Source organism: Schistocerca cancellata, chromosome 9, assembly GCF_023864275.1.
Source record: "Schistocerca cancellata isolate TAMUIC-IGC-003103 chromosome 9, iqSchCanc2.1, whole genome shotgun sequence".
NCBI classification, from domain to species: domain Eukaryota; kingdom Metazoa; phylum Arthropoda; class Insecta; order Orthoptera; family Acrididae; genus Schistocerca; species Schistocerca cancellata.
The window spans coordinates 126,822,493-126,837,533 of NC_064634.1; the positions used below are offsets into that span (position 1 = coordinate 126,822,493).

At 37.1% G+C, this 15,041-nt stretch overlaps 1 protein-coding gene across 1 annotated transcript in view; it reads right to left on the bottom strand.

Moving 5' to 3' along the window:
* Positions 1–15,041, bottom strand: part of LOC126101091 (nuclear receptor corepressor 1) — a 266,318-nt gene that overhangs the window by 238,367 nt on the left and 12,910 nt on the right. The window contains exon 3 of the mRNA XM_049911770.1: positions 6,459–6,597. Coding sequence (XP_049767727.1) covers positions 6,459–6,575 — 117 coding nt within the window. The 5' untranslated portion in view covers positions 6,576–6,597. The remainder of the gene's footprint in view (positions 1–6,458; positions 6,598–15,041) is intronic.

Genomic DNA, 15,041 nt, shown 5'->3' on the forward strand with positions numbered 1-15,041 from the left:
ATGAAATATCATCTCACTTCAAGAATGTGGTATTCCAATTCCAAAGAAGGTAGGTGCTGACAGGAATGAATACCGACAAACCATCAGTTTAATGAGACAACAAAAATATCCAATCACTGATAATATAATGTAAATGGATAGATAAAAAATCTAGTCACCAAACAACAGCAGGAGAACACACACAAAAAAGGATTTAACTTTCAGAAGCTTTCAGAGCCAGTGGCTCCTCCTCCTGCAGAACAGTTGAAGGGGAAGGAACAGGGGTGAAGGAAAAGAACTGGAGAGGTTTGGGGAAAGGGATACAGTTCAGAAAAGTCAACCAGAACCCCAGCTCAGGGTAGATGTACCGGACGGGATGAAAAGGAAAGAAAGTCTCCCCTGCTCTGCTGATAGGGCATATCCTGAGGCATCAAGGAATTGACAATCTGGTTATGGACACAAGTGTGGGGGATAAAAGTTGAACGGAAAACCAGGTGATGAACACAGCAAGCAGGTTCAAGTGGATGCAGACTGAAGTAGTTATTCAGAGATGAAGAGACTTGCACAGTATAGAAAAGCTTGGAGAACTGCATTATGTCAATCTTCATAGTGTAGACAACAACAACAACAACAACAACAACAACAAAAACAACCACCACCACCACCGCAACAACAACAACAATTAAAACTGTATGATTACTTGTCACAGGCTGGTCAACTTTCATGTAGACGTCTCTATAACCCTACATGCCTACTAGGTAGGTAAGCCTAGAACTGGTTTAAGTTGAAGCGAGAATTTCAGTTGTCAAAGGGAGAGGAATGACCAAGTGCACAATATGAATACACGATGCGTCATAATTAATGGCACAAACTGACAGGGTGAAAGTTTATGATAACTGAAGCAAAAACATTCCTATTAACATGGGTGCACAAACGAGCCGTATGCAGGATAATTGCAAATATGTATCTATGAGCCACCAGTAACTTTAGCATCGAATCTTGTCATAGATAGTGTAAATGTCAATTTATTCACTAAGTTTCCATTTAATTGTGCTCAAATTTCACTCAATATCAATCATAAGAAGAAAATCAATACCACTTCAGTTATACGTGGTAAACAGAGTTTTCCAAAACTCAGGAATGACTGTTTGGACTGTCAATTTCAGCCACTGAAAGCAATACCTCTAACTCAAAGGATTTAATTTCTATTTTCAAGAGACTGCTAAGTTAAAGGTTAGAAAAATTTCGATCTCATGTTTATATCCAAGGGAAAAAACTGTCAATATGTATACCAATCCAAAGTAGAAATTAATCAAGACTTTATTAACAGAATATTTTTCTTTCATACTACACACAAATTTTGTGTTTTCCTTTTGAATTAAAATACATAACAATTTGACTATATTTATCAATTTTCAACTACTTTCATAGAAAATTTTCTAAAATTTGCCTATGTATTCTTGAATTTTCTTAGCATTTAACGTACAACTAGTGCATTTAAACGATGTCTTATGTTTAGCATGTTATAATAAAAAGAGATATTCTTTTATACTTCTGTTTCACATTTTCTGATACAAAGTGGAATAATTTGTAAATGATAGAATTAAATTGTTCCGATTATTAAAATAAAAATAAAACCAAAATTTGTGTTTTCATTTTTTCGACTCAGTTTGATACACATTTTTACTGAGGCTGGAAAAATAAAATAGGTGTAGTTCTTTCTACTGTCATTAAAATCCTTTAAAGATCCTAGAAATTGTCCTAAATGGGAATGAATTATTTCTTTTATTTGCTATTTATCAGAATAAGTTTCAGAAATTCATTTCTTGTACAGTGAAATGTCTGTGTAGTAATTTCTGAAACAAAACTATCGCCCTATTTACGCGACCACACAAAACTATCGCCCTATTTACGCGACCACTAGAATAGATATCTTTTTCGGGATCCTGCCAAGAGCCAGATGAAAGGCAACTAATGTCTCGATGGGGGAGGCAGGGAGGGGAGGAGGTATGTCTACGTCGCTTGCGTGGAAAAATGTTATTGAACAATCCCTTGATATACCTTTTTCGTCGTCTAGTTGTACGTTAACGCCTATGTCCCTTGTGCAACAGGGGCGTTACTCGGCAAATAAATAAGAGAACGACTAGACTGCAGAACCCTCTATGCAATAAAATCTTTTAGGGTAGGTTGCGTCATTATGAAACACTGGAACTAACTATAAAACCGACGTTTTGACCGACTAAAGTTAGTCGCGCTGAAGAGAATCGCTGCAAAATCGGTCGAAACATCGGCTTTAGGTCTACCCACTCGGTAACTAGTTTGTGTGTTGTAAGAAAAGAGGTTTTTGACGCTTGTGCTTCTTGAAATTGAGCAGTGACGTTTCATTTTATTTTATATCATTGACGCATCGAATTTCTCGAAAGTATTACAAAACAGACGCAATTCACCTTCTGGCGGCTGCCTCAAACGACTTCCACAATGTTTTCTTCGTTCACATTCCGCTAGAAATGGTTGTCATTTACGCTTACCTCACGTTTAATCTTATCTGTGATAAGTAATTCTCAGTTACAAATGTTATTATCAACTCCAAGGCAGATGCGCACGGAGACTGAAACCTGCAAGGCTGCGATCGAAATCGTAAACACTGTATCCAGTTTCAATATGGGATAGTTATTTCTGCACACTAGTTTACAAATTAGAACATTTCCTTGGCTGTTATCACTGCGCAAACGCAAACAAAAGACGGTTTTTTCTTGTGACTTGAGTAGAATATTACAAAAATGACAAAACTGTCGCAAGCTGAAATGCTGCCTACGCATTGACGGGTGATGAAAACGTGCAAAGTGTTCAAGGAAACAAGCTCTGCTTTGACGAAGAACTTTTCCAGCCACGGCAGAGAGAGAGAGAGAGAGAGAGAGAGAGAGAGAGCGCGGCTAGCGTTGCGCGCGGTTGCCATATCTCCGTGGGAAGTCGGGGAGGGTGGGGAGGAGAGGGGAGTCACTGACCTTCGGGCGTCCCCTCCCACTCCTACTACTTGGCCGCAAACTCAACGGACAGGCCTGCCTGGCTCTGTGAGTGTGTGTCCCACTTGCGTGCCTTCGTCGAACGGGCAAAGCGGAGTTCACGACCGCCACAACGTCGTTAGTACCCGTGGCGCAGACGCCGCTCACTCGTCTGCTGCCCGCGATGAAGGGAAGACCACCCGCTGGCGAAAGGGCTGCCGATCGAAGCTTTCCCGATAACCATTTAAAGCAAATGCCGGAAGTAATCGCGTGCCGAGAATTCGCACGACTGTTTGAGCTTCTAAAGATTCCAACATTTGCTTAGAAATCACATGGGCCTCAGGGCATTGTAAAAACTCCACTGACAGTATCTTTGTCGAGGCCTTTGTTCCGAATATTTTTATACAAAAAATAGCCTTCTTTCGAGGATAAAAACATTACGAACCATTAAAATGTGAAAGTTCTGTTACAAACTCTGATTTATTTAAAAAGAATGGAATATGTAGTAGTAAAATTATGCAAAGCATCCACACTGACAATAAGTTTAACACAAAGCAATGACACAATGTGCATAACACAGAAAAGCACGTAATACTAAGGTTTTCACACTGACAATGCCATGAGGATCACCACGAGATAACAAATACCACTGCTGTGGATAGACAGTGACTTCAGAGATTGTAGGTACAATACAGTATATGCAGAGGCTATTGTTAGCAATCCTAAAACAGCCACAAGAAAGCACATCAAAACAATGAGCATGTCAAAAGTGTGGCTTGCCGATGGTACATCAAGTGTGTTCCAACATAAAATAAGTTTTTATTTAAGTCACATTCAAATTATTATTTTGAAGTGAAATATGCACCATGGTGGGGCATTCTAACATTGCCTTTTGTTAGAGATTAATAAAAAACTGAGAAGTTGTACAGAAATAAAACCATTATGGGTTCTACTTGAATCAAATCATATTAGTGACAGAAATTCACTAACGTTTTGATTAGAAAGAAATTGTCACTGAGATCTGGACAGGCAGAAATAATTAACGATACACTATTGACATGTTCTGAGACATCGAGGGATCACCAATTTAGTATTGGAGGGCAGCATGGAGGGTAAAAATCATAGAGGGAGACCAAGAGATGAATACACTAAGCAGATTCAGAAGGATGTAGGCTGCAGTAGGTACTGGGAGACAAAGAAGCTTGCACAGGATAGAGTAGCATGGAGAGCTGCATCAAACCAGTCTCAGGACTGAAGACCACCACCACAACAACAACAACAACAACATTGAAGCAAATCACACTATTAAAGTCAATCATTAAAATTGTTCTTGGAGTGGAGGATTATAGTAGCTGTAACACAGATGGTTGTTTATGATATAGCTTAATTTAATTACCCCATTATTCCACCATGACATAAATAAAGAAACAATCATATGGAGAGGGGAAAAAAAACAGGCAACCCCCTCCCTCTCTCACAAAAAATATCTGGATCACAGTACAAACATAAAGATGATGAAAACCCATGTTAATTGAATTCATGGTTTGTTTATATCTATTATGATAAGCTGCAACTCTACAAGAACACATATTTTGCTTGGAGAGGTCTTTGACAGCAGCCCTTCTTAGATACAATCTATATTACATCACTTAATGAATAAAAAGAGCCACTTGGATCCCCAGTTACAGGTTGCCTACCTAACAGTCTTCAGGGGAAACAAAAATTTAATTTTCAATATTTCATATAATTACTGGCCAAATTTGAAGATGCATAATCTTACCCTACAGGTTTAACACAATAAATCAAGTATTTAAGTTGGGAACTGTGTATATGTCTTAAGAAAGACTAAGTCGCAGCACACAAATTAGCCAGACTACATTCATCCAGTATTTAAGAATGAGAGCACTTAATGGTTTCCACCAAAGTTTACGTACAATTTCAAATCTTTTCAAATTTTTTTCTCAACAGATATACATCTCTCTCCACATCACACACAAAACAACAAAAAGATAATGTTTATTGCTTACTACATTTTCACTGACACAGTAAAACTTCAGCATGAGGCACAACATTCTAATTTACAACTTCTTTACTATTAACTTCACTCACAATATTTTTTTTGCAGGCAGAACCCACTTATACCACTGTACATACCTGCAAAATTATATGTAATTGACCACTGACCATTGTAAAGAGTTGGGCTACATTTATTGCATGATCTTTCTCAAAGTAAAAAGACAAGGCATCATACTGCAGCTTTGTGGAGATCCAATGTGGTAAACAACGCACTGCTAAGCCTCACACATCCCGATTGATAAGATGAAGAGATATCCTCCTCCTCACTAGCTACAACTGAATGAATAATATAAAATGTGTGTGTGTGTGTGTGTGTGTGTGTGTGTGTGTGTGTGTGTGTGTGTGTGCGCACACATGCGTGCTAGTGTGTGGATTTTTCTATGAAACTGAAACCAATGAAAAATTATGACAAGGACATCAGTTTAACATCTCTTCAACACCAGTGTTATTGGAGACAAGTTAAAAATTTTAATCTTTAACTATAGCATGCAAAATTTTATTTAGTAGTTCAAAATATTGATTTGCTGGACATGAACAAGGGCTATTCAACAATAAAATATGTGGATTTTTTGCATTATTTAATTAACTAATACAAAAATTTATTTTCCTTGCCCATCCTGAAATCTTGCAACATACCTTTCCATAATCAATAGTATTTGGGTAACGAGACTGTACTACAGCTAGATGAAATGACAAGGCCTGGAGTCATGGCAGGTTTCCAAGAAATTGAATTATTAATTTAGCCTGTCAATATCACGTTGTATACTTCACGTAAAATACAACACTACACTGAAAAACTAGAGAAAAAATTATAAAGCTGACACTGTACAAATTAAGTGAAGGTGAGGACTGGGAGAAAGTGGGTGGTGTCTTGCAGTCCTCATTATTGTAACACCTATCCAACACAAATGATTATGATCTCATTTTGATTCACACAGATGCTCTTATTTATTGCAAATTGTAGGTTTACTTAATTTTTTGTCATATTTCTCTACATTTTTTCTATTCTGCACGCCTTTTCTTAACCAAATGTTTGTTTTCACGCTATTTTGCTGCACCTAACGGTTTACAGATTCTCTTCCTCCTTTATCATTGTAAACAATGCCTAAACACATTGAAAACCTTTACCACACAAATTATTGCAGAGAATATACCATGAGCTTGCACGATGTCCCATTCCAGTATATTTTTCAAGGAATCCTAATTGTATTTTATGTTTCTGCTAGAAGCTAAATGTGGACACACAGAATGTGTAACTTCAAAACACTTATGCTATTTATGAAATTTTACACACACTTCAACCACAGTATAATTTTCTGCAGAATAATTACTTGGGAGTATATGAAGTTTCTTAAGCTCACTTAAAGGGAAAATGTATAAGTAAGCCTTTCTGTGACTCACCCTCGTGTCGATACGCAGAGGTTGCTGCACGTCCGGCTTAGCGTCTCCGAGCCGCATTCTCTTGTACGGTGGACCGACATCGTAATGGACAGTGGGTGCAGATGCCACCAAGGGCATTGCTTCACGCACCTGGTCGGTCCTAAAGGATATGGACTACGTGTATAACATTGCTGCAGAACATTGCAACTGTGATATTATAAAAAATGTTGGTTACAACGACACTGTTTAATTCTGACTTAACGGTAAATGTTATTTATAAAACTATGACTACAAGTAACCATCAGAGACCTAATACGAGCTTTTAACCTGGCAAAACTGCTGATGTGGTGTATTTATAAAATTGTGAAAACAGTATAGAGACAGGTTTGTGTAGTGGACAGGCTCCTATGGGTGAATGATCGCTTAAGAGCTACTGTAGCAACAGTGCTTCGCACTATTTTAATGCATTTCAGAGCTTCTCAACTTTAGCATTAGTTTTGGCAACTGACTTAACTCAAAAAACTCAGGTGGTTAGATGAATCCTCCAGGCACTTGAATGCGATTTGCAGATTATCCATGTAGATGTAGAAGCAACGGCTTCAAAAAGCGCTTCTTGGGTAGTGACACAAAAAACGTGCTCATATGTTCACTAATTGAATGTCAAAATATGTGTGTGTGTGTGTGTGTGTGTGTGTGTGTGTGTGTGCGCGCATGACCAAACTGCAGAGGTCATCGGTCCCTAGACTTACACACTACTTAACTAACCTAAACTAACCTATGCTAAGACCAACACATACACCCATGCCCGAGGGAGGAGTCGAACCTCTGGCGGGAGGGGCCACGCAGTCGGTGGCATGGTGCCTCTAACCATGCAGCCACTCCACGTGGCAATTGAATGTCCCAGTGCTGCAAATTTAGTTCCTATGTATACCTATTAACATGTAAGGCAACAGCTGGTTTCAGTAAGAGGATGTATAACAGCACAGAGTGTGTCTTACTGAAGCAAAAGGACTAAGGGAGGGAAATAAAGGGATTAAACACATGAGTCCTACACCTGTCTCTACAGTATTGTGTTCTGTTGCATTGTACATACAGGTAAATAATTTTACTACTTATGAGAGTCATGTGACCCTTCCCAAAGAAAGTCCCCATTTAGATACAACATTAAGGAACAGAAGTTCGAAATTATTGTGCCTTTACCTTCAGAAGCACTTGGGTGTATGATGGAAGGGGTAATAATTAATAGTTTTTCTGTAAACAAAATTAGACAAATCAAAAGAAGACGGTCTCATGTTCCATAAAATTAAATCCATATTTAAGAACACTACTGCTGTGAATTTTATAGCACATTATTATGTTGTGCTGTTACAGTCACTGTCACAGGAGTGAAAAATGACACTCTACACATGATGCACTTACAGGCAACGAGCAGTTCACTCGTACTCTAGAATTACAAAAGGAAAAGGCAACTAATTTCTTTAACTGATACTAATGAGATTTATTTATAAATTCCTACCGAACCATCATTGTAAGAATGGTCTGCTTTAAAATCATAACATGATCTTCTAGCACGAGTGCAGATCAGCTGTGAAAAAAAAACTTACTAAGAGATCCAGATGGGAATAAAACAGTGTGAATTAATGACTGTCAGAATGAATACCATACGGCATAAAAAGCTTAACTTTAATTACAGAAAATACATACTTATTTATTAATTGCTTACACACACTAGCTTTTGTCTAGCACACGATGATAAACAGTGACCATCAAATTATTGTTTTGACTGCTAATGGTGGCCATAGTATGAAAATAATCTGTGATGGGAGTGGTAAGAAACAATCCTTTAGTTCCAAAAGGTAGAGAAACAATACTTTCTTTTCCATTTGTGCGTTAATTTGCTTATCTCTTGTTGGCTGTCAAGAAGCTGCACGCCTTACTGATGACAAAAATATCAACCAAGAGTTTAAATTTAAAGTCGATAGCTAAGATTATAGCTGAAAACGTTCACAATTGGTACATTGTTGCAAACTGATGAATGATCAGTTTTACAAAAACTTTTATAATGAACTTGACACAGATAATGACGTCTTGCACCAAAATAACAATTCTTAATCATGCACCCAATGAGATCCAACGTGTAAAATCCCTTTATGCTCAGATTGATAACATAATAAAGTACAGTCAAAACAGTAATAAGCTGATCAAGAAACTCTGCTTACATTAGTAGCATATTTTGTAGTTAGAAGTAGGTCTCATTCAGAAGGTCTAATGACAAAATACTACCATATTTTGCATAATTTCACGCCCTATTGCGCTACGGAATTATCTTCTGGAGAAAAATAGTTGAAGTAAATTAAGTATTCACACTAGAAAACTGAGTAATAAGAATAGTGTGTACAGTAGATAACCACACTGCTTGTGAAGCCCTTTTCATATACCTTGGTATTCTTACACTTACTTCCATGTATATTTACTTCCCAATACTGTTTGTGGCTAGTGATGAAAACCAATTTCAAATGAATTTACATTTACAGACAGACAGACAGACAGAAAGGACACCTATCAAATAACTGTAAACAACAAAAATTCTCTAGTGATGCAGTGGGATATGAGACACTTAAAAGCAGAAAATACCCTAATCTGCAGTACAATTAACAACAACAGTATCCATACAGACACTCTTCATGCATAGAGTTCTGAGTGGAATTCTCTGTTCTGGTACAGTCAGTTTGTTTAACAAGCACAACTGTAATGCAAGGAAAGAAAGGTACATATTTGAAGACTGTATTTTGTAGGTGCAGTCACAAATGACAATGGAGGGATGAATGAATAGATACATGACTGGAAGTACAGACAGAAGCTGACAAGTAGGTACTTACAATTGTTTTATTCCATTCTTCTGTAATGTAAACCACAGCAACAGTGAGGTATAAATCGTCAGTGAAACATGAAATCTGATTAAATTGGCAAAATTCGTGCACATGGCCCACAGGCTGGTAGAAGTATTTTCCACAGAAGATTGGTACATGTCGCTTATCTCAACAGAATAAATGGTGGCATTAGGGAAGAGTGAGACAGGCTTGGGGCAATATTTATCAACCCAAATAAGTTTCTGAATGATAAATGTTTGGGAAAAGATGGCTTACATTTTAAGAGGTTAGGCTCTATGAACTTCAGTAAAATGTTTATCAACATGTAAAAATCCTAATAACAAGGGAAACTGGGAGTGACAGATCAAAGGTACAAACTGAAAATAAAAAATATAAATATCAAAGAAAGGACACCTATCAAATGACTGTAAACAACAAAAATTCTCTAGTGATGCAGTGGAATATGAGAGACTTAAAAGCAGAAAATACCCCAATCTGCAGTCTTGTAGAGTCTGCAATATGTTATGAAGTAAGAGAAAATTTTAATTATTTAAATGAAAATGTTGTGTTTGAGCGTTGCTTTGTAGAGTTATGTGATCTGAATAGAGTGGTGCCGCGCAGGATTAGCCGAGCAGTCTAAGGCGCTGCAGTCATGGACTGTGCGGCTGGTCCCGGCAGAGGTTCGCGTCCTCCCTCGGGCATGGGAGTGTGTGTGTGTGTGTGTGTGTGTGTGTGTGTGTGTGTGTGTGTGTGTGTGTGTGTCCTTAGGATAATTTAGGTTAATTATTGTGTAAGCTTAGGGACTAATGACCATAGCAGTCCCATAACATTTCACATACATACATACAATAGAGTGGTTATATCAGTCTACAGAATTTCTGTCTGCACTGTAACAAAAGTGTTCTTACCTAAATTCCAGTGTCTCTTAGAAATATTTTAAAAGAAAGTAAGAAAAAAATTGTGATTGCAGCAGGCTTAAATATAAACGGATATTGCATGGCTGTGTTATTCACAATAGGCTAAAATAATACAGATATCTTGATTTTGTTATCCGTGTTAAATGTTATGAAGCTATATTTTGAACAGTTGAACCGACTGCTAAAAAAGGGCATGCATTCATCCTCCAACACAGAAACATGACAAAGCAGTGTGATCAGTTGTTCAGTCAGAGTTAGGAGCTAAAGTCAAAACTCAAGAGATACAGAAAATTAGATTTGAAGCGGAAATTATAGTAAGTCCTGTTTAGATGTCCAATGGTTTCCATCAATTTTTCTTAAATGTAGCCAAGATCAGATGTAGATACAGCAGCCCATCAAGAAAAGGCAAATTTCCTAAGCTTTGAACACAAAGTGAACTCACATTTTAAGCAAGTCGAAATAAAAAATCATGCAATCAGATGGAAAATGAAATATTGTCTTCAAACAACAAAACCTCATCTGGGTGGGATGAAATACCCACATCTATAACAACTAGGATGTGTATCACATCAATTCACTACCTCTATCAGTTACAATAAACCAATCTTTAGAGCAGGGATGTTTCCCAAATAAAGTTAAATACGCTGAGATAAAACCTTAAGCCATGGCATGTGATATTTTCGGTTCTTATATCAATTTTATATATGGCACGAGCCACTCAGCTTTAGCTATTGTAATTCATGACCATATGATGTAACACGTGATGCGCATACCTCACAAATATTTTCTATAATTATTATTTTGTTATGTCTGTAAAAATAGTTTGTAACCATTTATAAACATTTTTAGGGCCCACTGAAGAATATATTTTTATAAATATCGAAACCTACATCAAAGGCTTAATAAACCTTTGGTTTGCAACTGGCTGACTGATATTTCATGCTCTTCAAATATATACAGTTGCTGAATCGCAGTCATGTTTAAGATTTTGAGGTAAAATCATTATTTAAAAAGGGGTCAACAGAAGATATGAGGAACTACCACCCTCTCTCCCTTGTACTGGTCTTCTCTAAAATGTTTGAAAATACTGCAGGAAAACAAATTCAACACTTTCTTACTATAAAGGAAAAAAAACTATAAAAGCCAGTTTGGATTCAAATAGTGAAAAAGCACTGTAAAAGCCATTAATTAGTTTACTCAAAAGATATGCTCCTCGTTAGGTACAGGTAAAAAGGCACATGAATATACAGTGACGTGACAAAAGCATTTGATTCAGTGAACCACTCCTTACTTCTGCACGAATTACAGAATCAGGACACTGCTTTACAATGGTTCAACTCTTATTTAACACAGGGGAAACAAAAAGTAATCTTAACTACACATTCAAGAAATCCCTCCTCAAACTGGAAACCTGTTTCCCAAGGAGTCCCAGAAGGTTCGACATTGGGTTCCTATCTGTTCTTTCCAGTCCCCCCCCCCCCCCCCCAATATACAAATGACCTACCATTTGCTACTGAGATTCGTCCAGTTTTCTTTGCTGATGATACATCAATTCTAATTGAAAATAAAGTGCCTGAAATAATACCAGAAAGTGTTCAAAATGCTTCATAAAAACTTAAATGTTGTTTCCATCAAAATGGACTAAAACAAGATGTAAGTAAAACCGAAATGATGCAATATGAAACTAACAGAGTGAAATACAGATAACTTGAAATCTTGGGAAAAATTTAAGTTGGAATGCACAATTTGCTGCAAACATGGACACCAACCAGAAATATAGTTTATCACTGCTAGTTTGAGTCAGTTAATTTGTTCAGTTAATTTGTTATGACATAATCTTCTGGGCAAATAACAAATGAAAATAATTTGGCACATGTCTGTTGCCAAACAATGGGAATCCTGTCTAACACTGTTACAGTATGTAAAAATACTGTCCATTCTCTCTTTGTTGGTTGGTTTTTATTATTATTATTATTATTATTATTATTATTTATTACAAAAACCAACATACACTTCACACTTTCTGTTCCACCACAGCTACAGTAATCGCAACAGAGACAATTTTAAACTTCCAACTAGTCGTTCTAAATTCTATAACAAACATCAGAGTATATGGGGTCAAAAATTTAGAATAATATAAATGGCAGTAATATATTTAACATGGAGCTGAAAAGTTTCCTCTTTACTCTTCGTAAAGTGCAATTACTCTACTGAAGAATTCATAGAGGACAGTTCTGCAATTCGATCAACAGAATCATTTATTTCTTTATATACTGAAAACTGCAATATATTTTTCTGTAGCTGTATTTCAGATATGTATATAAAACAATTTAAACTTTTCATTTGTCTTAAAATGTTCTTATTGTAAGACTTGACGTGTCTCCTATACATCAATCAAATGATCTGAAAATTTTATGCACCAAGATGAAATGATCACATTTCACATTTATCCTTATCAAATAAGTCATAGTTGAAATGACTCTGCATTGCAAATCCATGTAGACTGTGTGACAGTTTTTTAAAAAAAACTTACACTATTCACTATGTAAGCACAATTCTCCTTGCCCACAAAACACGTGCTATGAACCAGCTGCAACCAAAGTGATGGTTATTGTGGCTTACGATATCGATGGGTTAATCCTGCATCATACTGTACCACTGAGACAAACTGTCGATGTAGCCTACTACTGCTATTTTTTGTGATAACATCCTGCACTAAGAAGAAAGTGACGGCACCTTCTCGCACTGCACGCCATCATGCTTCAAGGAAATGCACAGTGCAAACCCTGTGCAAGATCTGGGGTTGGAAGGTACTGGAAGATCCACCATACTCACCTTGTATATGAGTCCATGTTCACCAAAATTAAGGAAACTATTTGTGGCAGACACTACAACACAATAGAACACATCCTCCACGCCACAGGGCAGTCCTTGCAAGACATCGACAGAGTAGGATGTGCTGACTGTGAACGACGCCTTCCATGTGTGTGGGGGAGAAGTGATCGATTTAACATCTGTCAATAAAGTCTGGTATGCATTATAACAGAGTTTCCACTACTTTTTATCCAATTCATGTACCAACGACTAACACATTTCAGTAACAATGGGATTCAAATGAGGACAACTAAGTCACATAGTTACTGCTTCTGTCAATTAAATATTTTTCTGGAGGGCAGTACTTATTCACATATAGGTTAATACTGCATTACATGAGTATGAGAAGCATAAACATAGTGTGCAGTAATATTTTTTCTCAGCTTGATGTGCATGGTTTATTAAATACAGATGTGCCAAAGACATAAATGTGTGTGTTGGGAGTGGGTTGAGAGTAATTGTTTGTCTTCTCTGGACAATATACCACACAGAACTTCCTATTTCTTTTGTAGCAATTCCAATCTAGGTTCTTCTTAAGCTATTTTCTAAAAAGTAATGCAATTAGAAAAATTCTGAACTGCTTACTGAAAGTGCATCTACGAGCTGTTAAATCTTATTACAAATACTGTGCACGGTACTCGACAGAATGTAGAAAAACTAGCTACTAAAAGTTTAAAATGAACAATCAAGGATAAGATATACAGTCTAGCAGGCACTGCATGTTCTGTTGTGCCTATGAGAGTACACAGGTTCAAACAAATCATACCTATCAATCAGTCCCACAGATTCAGAACAAGAAAGAAGTTGAGTTTCCTGTGATCAGGAGTGCCATTTACGTTATGACTCTGCTGACACTGGATTACCTCTTTGCGAGATGCTCAGGCATGAAGAATATTCTCAACTATTGTTTAGTTTTAAATCTCAGCTGAACATCTGGCACAAATCTCATAGAAAGTCTCACTACATGTTTCATAACAAACAACAATACTCACGAAACAAACACATCAACTGATTTACAATAACCCCCCCCCCCCCCCCAAAGTCACAATACACACATGGCTGATAACTAGTTCCACATTATATATATAGGGTTGTCAGAAACTGTCTGGAAAGCTTGTACAGGTGTTGCAGGGTAGGCTGCAGTGAGAAATAATTATTAAGAAAAAGAATTCAATACACTGCAGCGTTTCAGAGGTAACTGGCATTGAAGTTAACCATTCAGTCCACTGCACGCGCACAAGTGGCCCACCAGAGATGGTGTCACCAAACGTGTTAACATTCCTAAAGCCAAAAGAGAGAGACAGTTAAACATCTCCTTGCAATCACAGACTCATTACAAGGTGATACTTGACTACAGCAAGCAACATTTCCATGACTGCTGAACATTAACCTATTACTCTTACATTACATTCAGATGCTGTGACTTAAATGGATGAACTAGCTGCCAGTCTAATGTGTGCTGCAACTGTGGCAGTCGACAGAAAAGAATAAAGCATTACAGTTCACACAAGTCACCAATTCTCAGACCTACAAAGATGGTGGATGTATGTACATGTATGTCAATTTTTCACTCATTCGTTCATTCATTCATGAGGTTTCACCAGTGTGAAATGAATCAAGTTATAAACTAACTAAGTGCAGCCACTGTTAGAAACCGCATTAACTATTTTTTTTTCAGGTATAAATGATTTCTGGTTACTCTAGCTAAATATTGCATAGTAAAATCGGCAGGAAACCTGTTTAGTCATCTCCTCCATAAAAGAACAAGCCATTACCGAAAATTAAGCTGCATCAATATTCAGTTGGAATAAAACGATCATCATTGAAATACACAAATGGGGAAGGCAGTCCAATATAAAAAACACCAGTATATGCAAAAACACCAGCAGAAACAGGAGGCTAAGAATTTTTGCTCAGTGAAGGTAACAATAAGAAAATTACAA